The 11943-nt window shown below is 39.7% G+C and overlaps 1 protein-coding gene across 1 annotated transcript; it reads right to left on the minus strand.

Annotated features, from left to right (window-relative positions):
- Nucleotides 1-5810: 5810 nt before the first annotated feature.
- Nucleotides 5811-11652, minus strand: ankk1 (ankyrin repeat and kinase domain containing 1). The gene is made up of 9 exons (XM_029446839.1): nucleotides 11468-11652; nucleotides 10963-11245; nucleotides 10702-10853; nucleotides 10351-10400; nucleotides 9379-9534; nucleotides 8345-8469; nucleotides 7893-7926; nucleotides 7149-7389; nucleotides 5811-6843 (listed from the first exon to the last, which is right to left on the minus strand). Exons 1-9 carry the CDS (start codon nucleotides 11650-11652, stop codon nucleotides 5811-5813), a joined length of 2259 nt encoding a protein of 752 aa, XP_029302699.1.
- Between the last annotated feature and the right edge of the window lie 291 nt (nucleotides 11653-11943).

An 11943-nucleotide genomic window follows, 5' to 3' on the forward strand; every position in this document is an offset into this window, starting at 1 on the left:
TTCTGCAGTGGGATACTTTTGATTTGCAGTATATTTGTAAGCTTAGTATTTAGGGTTTGAATAAGTTTAGGTGAATCATGCTGTGTCATCATTTGTTTTTCTTAAAACGCTGCCCCATCTCGTGCAGGGCAGTACATTTGCATGTGTGCATGCTGTTTTGACATACCTGCATGCCATTAATACTCAATAATGCACACAGTAAGCTAAGTGACTGAGGAGCATGTTAAGAGTGACAGGAAGTGAGCAGCAGCAGCATTAACTAAGGCTTTGTGGTGTGTTGTTGTAAAGAAGGAAAAGGCTTGAGATGAAAACACTTCTTGTTCATCTTCAAAGGTTGGATGTAATCTTCACTGAAGCCTGAAGGACATGAGGTGGAGACAGGAGGAAATGAAACAGATACATATCTGAGTGGTGTTTGATTCACTGTCGGTTCAGTCCTCCTGGCAGCTTGTCCAAGGAGAGAAGTGCTTGGACGTTATGATAATATTGTGATATCCAATGCTCTCCCTCTACAAGAGCAATATCATTTTTTTCTCATTAATCTGCAGCATAAAACTTTCAAAGAGTTTGGTCAAGTGCCCTTCATGACTTTTTCTAGTTCTCTTTGTTTTGTAAAATGAACCCATCGAAACACAGCACGCTACTCTTGAGTCACAAGCACTTGGAGTGTATCTTCTATAATTAAACGGTTCTATAACAGACTACCCTATTACTTCTTTACAGTCTTGGGAAAATAAATCTGCAAATTGCTCTCAAATATTAAAATCCTGATGACACACTTTTCATTATTCATTTCTTTGTAGAATGGTGAATAATTGCCCCTCAAAGAAAAACATATCAATATACAATAAATAAAACCCTTTTTGACAGTTGTATAGTAAAGGAAGTGGATTTGCTTTGGTATAAAGCTTATATATGATATAATTGAAGATGACGGCACACCTGACACATGCAAGTGCATCAGTGTTCCAGAGGCTATTATTTCTGGTGCAATGCCCAAAGGCTTAAGACCGAATAACAAACAAATAATTTATAGAGAGAATACATGTTTTAGAGTAAACTGTGGTCGTTTAATTATTTCTGTGTAACCTCTTTATACAACCTATCTGTTACGTTTGATTAGAACACAAACAACTCCTGCATTAGGCCATGTGAAAATGCACAGAGCTGGTGCTGCACTCATAATGGTAATGCTCAGCATTATGGCTGCTAATGCAGTGCTAGCTCATCAACTATATTATATTGTATGAAGATAGAGTTGAAAATAGTTTTTTGCTTTAAATGAATTAATCCAGATTTAACATTTGTTCGAGCACAAATTAGTTTGATGAAGAAGAAAAGGAAACAAAATCCTCATCCATGTCTTTGGATTCATTATAGATTGCTTATTATAACAGACCTTAATGAGGGTTTGTGGTGCATGAAATCAACACATATAGACTTGATTTCTCTTACAAAGCATCTTAGTAGTGAGGGGACATACTGCTAAACTATGCAAAGTGAGGGCATGCAAATAGTGGTGTGTGTTTCTGCTCTGTGCTAGAGAGATAGGAGAGATAAGATCCACCATTAATCATTTTACAGGAACGAGACGACACCGAGGAAAGGGAACTTACGGGATAATAAGAATACACTGACGAAAACAAGACCATTCAATTGCAATAGGCCAATAGCTTTGAGAAGACTTTCTGCAGTATAGGAATATACTATGATTTTAAAATCTTCCAGGCAATATTTCAGAATGATCTTTTGAAAGCCAATTTACGTCCTTATATAGCTTACTTATTCAAATAGTTTATGTGATGAGGGAGTAAACGCTTCCACTCAGTAATCTGAAAGGAACTTTACCAGGGTGAAAAAGAGCACTTGTCACTTTCAGCAAGTCTCAACCTTGGGGATTTAGAGAGGCCAACCTGGGGGGGGGGGGGGTTTCCACTGTCATATTGCAGATTGAGAGGTCGCTAAGAGATGACAAGGGCAAAAAATGTTTTCCATATTATCACTGGGAGAAAAAAAACCTACCTCAGGAGAGATGATAGATCACTCAATCAATTATTGCGCAAGGATCAGAGAAGCCTACCTAGGCCTGGCCCTGCTGAGGCGACACACCTGGATCAAAAGACACAGCTGCATCAGTCATGATTGCAGCTGCTTAACACCGCAGGAAATCGCTCAATGGCAAGATTAACCCCGCCAGTTAAGAGGGGCTCTGGAGAAAGCGTGTAATGGCTCTCCTCTGAGAAGCTAAATATACAGATAAGTAGCCAGATTACATGCTATTATTAAAATGAGAGCTGTGAGTGTCAAGCAGTGCAACAAAATAAAAAACGTAATATCTGTAGGTAGTGATGGGCAAATGAAGCTTTTGTGAAGCACTGATCCACTTCAGCCAATTGTTTCGGAAATGGGTTCATTACTTGAAGCTTCAGGTACAGTGACCTCTACTGGCGAAGTGCAAGGCTGCAGTGGATTTAAAGTATCTTTGCCTTGAAAATTCTTTGACGCACACATCTAAGACTGAATATCATGTTCTATTTAAAAATAAAGATTGATGATTGTGTGTATGTGTTATTGAGAAGAGAGTGCTGGGAAAAAATGTTGGGCTTTTTTAAGCCTTAAGATTGGATAGATAGAAGGGGAATGACATGCAGCAAATGGCCACAGGTTGGATTTGAACCCCACACCGCTGTGGGAAGCCTTTGAATGAGGGATGCCTGCTCTACGAGCTGCGCCATTGGGGCAAGGCATGAAAATGTGGGATCTAGATATGTTTTCTTTACTTGCTCACAAGGAACAGATGATGCTGGCGTACATACAAATTGTTTCGCTAGTTGGCTGGCTGCATAATGATCCAATACAAACGCAATACCAACAACTCAACAGCAACAACGCATACTACTATGACAACAACCCACAAATTTGTGGTTATAAAGTGTTGAGGCGCTCAAATTCAAAACTGTCTCAACCTGTCAGAATCGAGACGAGGCAAGTGCTAGCGAATCACCTGATTGGACCGCAAACCAGTCCGGTGATTTATTCAGGAAATGAAGCAGTTACTGCTTCGGACGTCACATGTCACGTGACTTGAAGCAAGCTTCAATAAGATCAAACAGCTCATCCATAGCAGGCCCATATCCAAATGATCTAACTGTGTAAGTTGTTGAAAAGGCTATTATGTATGTACATTGCTAGAGAAGAGTTTTACAATGAAGCCTTGTGTAGGTGGGTGGGTGGAAATACACTATGGTGAGCTGTAATCTTCTGTTAAATCGATTAGGAAGATACTTTTCTGTTTCATTTAAAACAATTATGCAAGTTACCGTTACTGCATTGCGTAAAAACGTAAGCAAAAGCATGGTGCACGGAGAAATGTGGACAAAACATCATTAATGTGTTTCATTAAGCTATTTTCTTATTCCATGTGAATGATATACATGTTACATAAGCACAGTTATTAAAGAAAGTTATTAAGGAACAAGGACATTATCTTCTTCCTGCTTGTCCTCCTAATAGAAAATAAAATTAGTCTAGGTGCCTGCAAACACAATTACTGGCTGGATAGAAAGTATCCGATGTGTCACCGTATGTGTGAAAAGGTTGGGGCAGCACCATTGATTTCGGTAGGGCCTGATTACACGTTGTAGGAAAAGTGAGTAAAAGATTTCCGGAACTGTGAGTAGAACAATGGTGTGGTTAAACATAAAGGCTTGTTTCCTTTCAATGAAAGAAAGACAAACACACTGTTGGACAGGTTAGACAATGACACAGCTCCGTGAATTCCACAGATGAGTGTCATCCCCATCTGTTAAATTGTCACCAGACGGTTTACTGTTGATAACAATCATACAAATGTGGTTTGCTTCCAATTTGTGAGATACGGAAGGCCTCATACATTTCGAATGGGAGTTGATGTAGTAAAAAGTTCACTTTAAACCATAAATCATCGCACCCAATCTGAACTACACGGCCCACTCCAGGAAGCCTCTTTGTATAATGTGATAGCTGGTTTTCAAACTCAGAAGGATAAATTACAGTGCGAGCAGGGTCAGCAGATACTTTACTTTGTCAGGCTGCTGATATAGGCTGTGTGACATTACATCTCAGGGTTTTGCTTATCTAAATATAAGGCAGCATGAGTGAGAACTGTCTCATGATAGCTGTCTAAAAATGATTAAAAATGTAATTGAACACAAGTAGGGATGGATTGTGGCCAAAGAATGAAACTAGAGAGAAATAGAAGGGCTCTCTGAGAGTGTCATTTCCATAAGTGGGGCTGGTAGTTTTTCTGTTATCCTGCTGACATATAGGAAAACAAACCAACTGATGGTGGAGGTAATTAGCCTCCTTTGTGGAGGTCATTAGCAATGCCGTCATGCTGTTAATGTAAATAAACACTTCATGTTGCTACTTTTCACAGTAAAACCTTTTTAGTGTGTTTTTAGTGCATGCATTTATTGTGAAGTGGTAAATTTGATTTTGATTTGTATACTTTTAGGCAGTGGTTTGGTTTTACACAGTGTACTGGTCTGCTGAACAGCCACAGGCAACTTTAATTTTAGTGAGCCTTAAACCTCTAACACACACAGTATGCCTTCTCCAATTTGTATAATCCTCCTAGGATTAGAAGTGGGCAGATGGATGGTTCAGTGTTGTCATAAAAACATTTTAAAAAATGGCTAACTCTGGGAGACAACCCAAACGTGCACCTAATATACTTAAGGTCAAACGTCGTTCAGAAAAAACAAGTTTTGGAATAAAATAAATCATTACAAAAGACACCAGTACCTTACTTAAAAAACAAAAAAAAGGAAAATCTAAGATCAGTCTGAGTCCAACTTAACTCTGCTCTGTTCATTTACAGTAATTTGATTCAGCTCACCTCCCACCCCTCCATCAGAGTCGTTCCCTTGTGGTCCCAATGAAAACCCTGTGAAGGCGTAGGTCAATATAGCACCTGAACCCATGCATTTCATTTCAATGTAATAAGATGTCACAGTGGTAAATGAGTGTGGCATAAACTTGGCAGTCCTTTCTTCAGCCTGAAGGGAATGGCTAATAATCCAAGTTACCTTGCCTTATCGTAAAGCATACATGTACTAAAGTTGGGTTCAATAGACTCATCTAAGTAATGCCAGTGACAGTGATGCACTAGTTCTGTTGTCATTATTAGACACATAGAGTCTTAACAGGTTTAATCAAATGAATACCTCTATAAGTCTTTACAACAGCAGCTCTTTTATATTTTCATTTTCATCTGTGTGGCAGCAGCATTAATTTGATCTACAGGAAAACATAAGCAAGCAAGCAATGTGATTCAGAGAGGAAAATCAATGTGTTTGGTCGTTACATTACACTTCACCCGATTGTGACCCCGTGTGTTCTCTTCCTCTTATTTTCCACCATAACGTCCCTGTACCATTTTATGTCATTAATTTGTATATAAATACCTGATCTGGCATCAGAAAATGGCAAGACCATGTGGTATGTCTGTTGTATCAAATAGGTAAAATAAATAATAATAATTAATTAATTAAAAAAATCTTAAATCTTTTTTTTTAATTATAAAATACTTTGAGAACATCTAGTTTACATAACATGTACAGATAAGTAGTAGTCTTTGTGCATTTACTTATAATTGTATTTATAATTTAATAAAAATATAATTATCTATTCTAAAAATAATAAAATAATATAAATAAAATCTAAATCTAAATCTTGCTTAAAGCTTAAAGCTATTCAAAAGGATGATAATAATCCATTTTATTGATGTTTCATTATAATGCGTAACATTCATTTTGCATCACCCAGAACTACTTCTTCAGTAGTTTTACTATTTCCCATTTTTCACACCTCTGAGCCACATTCAGAGCTGTGGATCCAGAAGAGTCCAGCACAGTCCTCTCTGCCCCATTTAGCAGCAAAGCTTTTACAACAGGCATACAGTCGTGCTGTGCAGCCAGGTGTAAAGGTGTCGACTTTCCCAAGTTTAATGCATTAACATCTGCATGATGTGATAGCAAGTGGAGGACACTTTGGAAACTGGCACTGGAACAAGCTACATGTAGTGGCGTCCATCCTTCACTGTCCTCCGACACATTTGGGTCAGCTTTGGCTGCCAGGAGTTTTGCCACCACCTCTGGCTCACCCTGGTGGCAGGCGAGGTGGAGTGGGGTCCATCCATTCTCACCACTAGCGTTTACACAACCACCCTGACTCTCCAGCTGAACCGCCGTGGCTTCATGTCCCCTTAGGGCAGCCAGGTGCATGGGAGTCCAGCCTTGAAGTGACCTAGAGTCTGGACTGGTCCCGTTTAACAACAGCTGCCTGCATATGCCTGTATGACCCATCAGAGCAGCCAGGTGAAGTGGAGTGTATCCTCTGCTGTCCGCACTTTCAATCTTTACCCCACTCTTCAATAACTGTCTGACTACTCTATTATGGCCTTCCTCAGCTGATAGGTGTAGAGCAGTGGAGAGAGAGTGGTCGGTAGCGTTGGGATCTGCTCCATGAGAGAGGAGGAGCTTGACAATATTCAAATGCCCATAGGCGGAGGCTAGGTGGAGCGGCGTCCTCCCTTGAGCTTCCTGTTCTCCGACTGCTTCCTCTGGCAGCCGCGAAAGCAGCAGGCGCACCACTGTTTCATGGCCATTCTGGCAGGCCAGGTGCAACGGCATCCAACCGACTTTTTCCCGGGCATCCGCCACAGCTCCTTTGTCCAAGAGAAGACGGACAGTCCTGTCATCGCCGTTCTGAGCAGCAAAATGGAGCGCTGTCCACTGGTCCTCATCTCCTTGGGTGGCAGCTGCACCATGTTCCAGCAACAAATAGATGACGTCGTGAAGTCTGTCGAAAAAGAAGTTTCAGTTAAAGGGTACAGTATTACTGACTTTTGTCATCACTGTGAGTTTTTCAGGCAACCAGCAGAGACTCAGTATTTATACTAAGCATCTCATCTCTCTGCAAGAAAGCAAATAAGAATATTTCCCAAAATGTTGACCTATTGCTTTAACTTTGAATAAAGAGTAGAAAGTCTTTGCTTAGCCTTAGAACTGCAGATATTTCTTTTATATACCCAGTTGCTATTAAAAATGACTTTTTTTCTAGTGTCACTTGAAAAACAGTTTTTTTAAATATATTTTTATACAGACCTCTGCAGAACAGCAATTATAAGAGGAGTGTATCCTTTGTCAGTCGAACAGTTCACTTCCGCACCCAGACTCAGGACATGCTCGACACTCTCTGCATCTCCACTGGCTACTGTGTAGTGGAGGAGGCTCTTTTCCCCAGAAAACTGTCTTTTCACATCTTCTCTCTTCACAGACTGTCTGAAACGGCCAAAGTCCTTTTTGGAGAGCAACGAGAGAATGCTGTTTTTGCCACCATGGTCATCTGTGAAATGAAAGCAAAGGACATCATATGAGAAAAAGAGCTGCAGAAATGGTGATAGTACTGAGGAAACTATTGTTTTTATGTGCTGTGGTTTAATTGAGTTTCCTCATTTCTTTACAAGCTGTGTGCTTGTGTACATAATAGCAGAGGGCGAAGCTTTCTGGAATCTGTGGAGCTCAGTCAATACCTTGTACATTAGTATTTGAACATCATGCACCTATTGGTTTATATATTAATGGAGAGTGGCATTGAAAGGATCTATAGAAAGTATTGTAAATTATCGATTCAATAATATAGTCAACATTTCAGAGGAAACGGATCAAAGAGACTGCGTGAATGTTTCTTTTATATTCCCTTCGACTAATAGTTGACTCTGCCTTTTAGTACTAAAGGTAATAATAAAAATGTGACAGCACTGTAAATAGCACTTCTTAAATGTCAGTCCTCCAGGCTTTGTACTGCATTGAACATGATTTTTCATCCTACTCTACCTAAGTGTTTACCTGAGGGAAGGTCAGGCATCTCAGGCAAATCAATCTGAAATGGAAAAGAAAGAACAGAAATGGTTATTTTCTGTGACATTAATCATCACAAGTGGTTAATTAGCACATACAGCAAATCTATCGATGTGAGCATGGGTCTTCAAGGGTATGAATGACTCAACCGCTAAACAGCTACAGTATAAATAACTGGATACGTTATATGCACATTCAGCAAAGAAAATTTAGTTTCTGCTGCCTTGAAGTGGCCAACAAATCAGTTATTGCAAGTTAAAAGCAACACCGTGCCTAATTACATCCTCACAGGGCCGCTAGACTGTTTTTCTTGTCTAAACTGCATTACATTTTTTCCACACTTCCCTATGATATCATAAACCTGCCCTTTGTGTCAAAGGTGGAGCAGGATACAGTAAATTCTACAGTTCCATTCAAGCAGAGTATCGAGCAGGACTAACTTTATGTATCGGGGAAACGAGCCATGGATAATCTGATTTCTGTCCCTTGTCATCATTTGCGTGACGTTGGATTTTTTCTGGGATCGTCAGGACTTCACTCAGAGCTTCTGTTTTCCTCACAGTGTCTGCAAACACAACAGCAGTCAAGGAAAATACTGTTATTCATTTGCAAACAAATATGTTCCAAGACTCAAAACTCTAAAACTCAGGGGGATACTCTTATAATTGCATCATTACATGAACACAAAGACCAGTCATGCATTAATTAAATATTATGCGGTAACAGCAGTGAGTTAAACATTTTTTAAATAGCTTCTGTTTATGAATAGACATGACATTTGTACTCATCAACCCAGCTTCTAAAGCCATAAATTCTTGTCTAAACAAAAGGTGACTCACTTAAATGTATGCAATTCACTCAGGCGTTAAACAGTGTTCTCTATGAGCCTTTAGACTACTAATTGTTGACTTGATAATTACAAACAAGGCCAAAGAGGACAACACGTGTGTGCCAGAAGCCTTTGATGGCGGCAGATTAAAACACGGATGTTTCAACATGATTTCAAAATGTCTGTTTTTCATTCTTTGGCACTTGTCCATCCTTCAGTCTGTGAAAGTCTGCGTTTGATAGCATTTCCATGTTTTATGTTTTATGTTGGCAGTCTCATTAAGGGCAAAGCAAATTAACATTGAAATGCCAAAAGCAATTACACACCATCGTCAGACATATTTGACAAATTACACATCATCTTTCTACGAATGCACCCAAAGATATTGTGCATGCTATGATCTTTAGGACACACAGGCGATAAACCAGTGTTATCGGGTGACCGGGATCCCTCTCTGCCACATTACTTGTTAAATCTCATCGTGCATTTGGGAAATCAGCTTTTTCTGTTAAAGCCAGCTCAGCAGCTTTCAGAACTCAGTGAATGTCTAAAAGAGATGCCGTTCCGTTAACAGCTTTAAATCCAGATCAGGACGTTGGCTGAAAACAATTAAACTCTTGTTTTTTTGCTTTTTGAACTCTGCACCTGAGAACTGTGGCCTCTTCTGGCAATCCTGGTCCCAGCAATGCGTCATGATGCTGATCATCTGATCACACTTACGGGGCTTTGGTTTGGGTATCATCTCCACACTGGGTCTCTTACCATGTGACACCTGTAAGAGCACTGTGGTCATACTGCACCCTGGGCACACAACATAGATGTCAGACACAAGCTTTAATGTAGATTGACACAATCATATGACAGTGATAGTCATTGATTCAACACAAAGTGTTTTACCTGTTTGTTATGTTAAAGGTAGAGCCAGGCTAGCTTTTCCCCTGTTTATATAGTTTACGCTTAGCTAAGCTAACCATCTCATAGTTGTAGCTTCATGTTTAATGGACAGACATGAGAGTGGTGATGATTTCATATAAATATCTGTAAGAAAGCAGTCAAACTATTTCTTTAAAAGGATTATTATGTTTAAGTAAATAAAACAAAGTTGTCTTATGTCTTTGGTGTGCTGGGATTAAGTTCACATAAAAAAGGTGCAAGGGTTAAATAAAAGGTGCTTATGGGGGAAAAAACAAACGATGACCTTATTTATAGGAGAAATTAATTCAAAGGACGTTGGACAGTATATTCCAGCCTGTTAGTGTAACCTCTACATCTATATACCTTTCAGGTTATTTCAATGAAATACTTTGCTTATATACATATTTTCAACATTTGGGAGAGCTGAGGCTTGCTTAAATGTTTCATCTTCACTTTGCAACATTGGCAACAAATATTAAGAGGGTTAATAGTTGAATCAATGAAAAAATGAATATTGACATTTTCTATTACAACATTTTCCAAAACAACTGTGAAATTTAGTCCTAGAAACGCAAAGATGAAAATGCCTTGACCCTCAAGCTGTTTGAGTGATTGTGTTGAGTGTTACATGACGCTGAAGTAACAAATCTGCATGTGTTTCATATGAAGATGTGATGCATTTCAAATTAATATATTCCCTACCTGCATACGGTTTGTGCTGTGTTAGAATCTCCCACATCACTATTCCAAAGCTGTAGATCAAAGCAAAAAAAAAGGCATTTCAGTCCTAACTTTCTCACTTTTGCGCATCCTGCATTCAGTGAACTTTGTGGCTCTCCTTCTTTGATATGAGAATAGCTCAGATACAACAAAACCAATTAATATAAAAGGGTAAGAAAGAGTGAGTCAGACATGAGTTGAATATATATAAATATGTCCCAGTAACTTGGGATACAGTCAGAATATATACAGTGGAGAGCAAGGTTGCATTGAATTAGAGGAAGAAGCAGTGACTCTGATGGTGCAATTTCAAAAATGCCCTTGGTAAGTCACCTGTAAACATCAAAGGTAGTTCCTGGAGGATCGGGGCACTGAGTGAAGGTTTCGGGAGGAATGTAACTTATGTTCCCTCTTACTGTCAGGTTCTCCATGAACAACTTCTTGCTCATGCCCTCTGTCCAGTGGATTAAAGCAAAATCTGATATCTTAGTAGAAAAACAAGAATTCCAGACATGATTTAAAACATCGATCTGCAGACCTGAGAAATGTGAAGAGATCACAGTCTCATCAGTTTGTGTTTTGAGTTCCACTGACCTTGACGTGGAGATGATCGTCTAGCAGGATGTTAGATGACTTGAGGTTAAGATGTAGTAGTGGAGGTTTCATGCTGTGAAGGAAATGCATTCCCATAGAGGTCTCGTGAATCATCTGGAACTTCTTTGGCCACATCAAAGTGTGACTTGCTAACAGATTGTTCAGCGACCCATTACTCATGTGCTCCATCACCACAGCAGTCGCTTCACTGCACAGTCCGTAGACGGAGACAATATGCCTGGATTTCACTTTGGCTATGTTGGATGCCTCGTCTATTATTCTCCTGTGATGTAAAAAAATAGTGAAGGTAGCTTTGGGCATTAACCAGGTCTTTTGAACTCTGACCACAGTTTCCTGTATCAAACTTTATAGAGGTGTAAAGACTAATCAAAGCACACAACTGTCCCAATATGCCAATAAATTGCTTTAAATTCAAACAGTTACTTGTACCTGACAGCAGGATGATGCATCATTTGTGCTAGTTCTTCATGATTTTAAATCTCACCTGTAAAAGTTGTTTGCACACAAGGTTGTGTCAAAGCTCTTCAAGGCACATTTTTCCCGCTCGAGCTTGAGCTTGACCTGGTACATTTGACCAGATCTGCATTCTGCTACCTTAATCCAGTCAGTTTCAAAGTCGTCCTTCTTGAAGTTCCTTAACTGCCTGGGGGATCTGTCAAGGCAATCCATGAGCACAGGAATCCTCTCGGTCGCACTCTCTATCTAATCCTACACATAAACAGGATTTATCTTCCAGATCAACATCGATGAGAGGCACCGCAGGAGCTTTGGTCATTCGGGGTACGAGAACGTCGTAGGACATGAATACACATTGAGATTAGAGGCGACTGGCTGTGTGAAAGGCATGTTGATTCACGTAGATACTAGTCTACACTCTGCGGGAGGAGCTGAGGCGCAGAACTTGTTTGCGCTGCAATGTTGCAAAACCGGTTTTTAGCTGACAACACTCTCAATACTGAA

This window comes from Cottoperca gobio, chromosome 13 (assembly GCF_900634415.1).
Source record: "Cottoperca gobio chromosome 13, fCotGob3.1, whole genome shotgun sequence".
Lineage (NCBI taxonomy): Eukaryota > Metazoa > Chordata > Actinopteri > Perciformes > Bovichtidae > Cottoperca > Cottoperca gobio.

Excerpts from the sequence above, each read along its gene's own strand:
- ankk1 (XM_029446839.1), bottom strand. The coding sequence starts at position 11,652 with ATGGATTGCCTTGACAGATCCCCCAGGCAGTTAAGGAACTTCAAGAAG. Across the intron at positions 11,246-11,467 it reads TGTGCAAACAACTTTTACAG|GAGAATAATAGACGAGGCAT; the intron begins GTGAGATTTAAA and ends TTTACATCACAG. Across the intron at positions 7,927-8,344 it reads TCGTTTCCCCGATACATAAA|ATTGATTTGCCTGAGATGCC; the intron begins GTTAGTCCTGCT and ends TTTCCATTTCAG.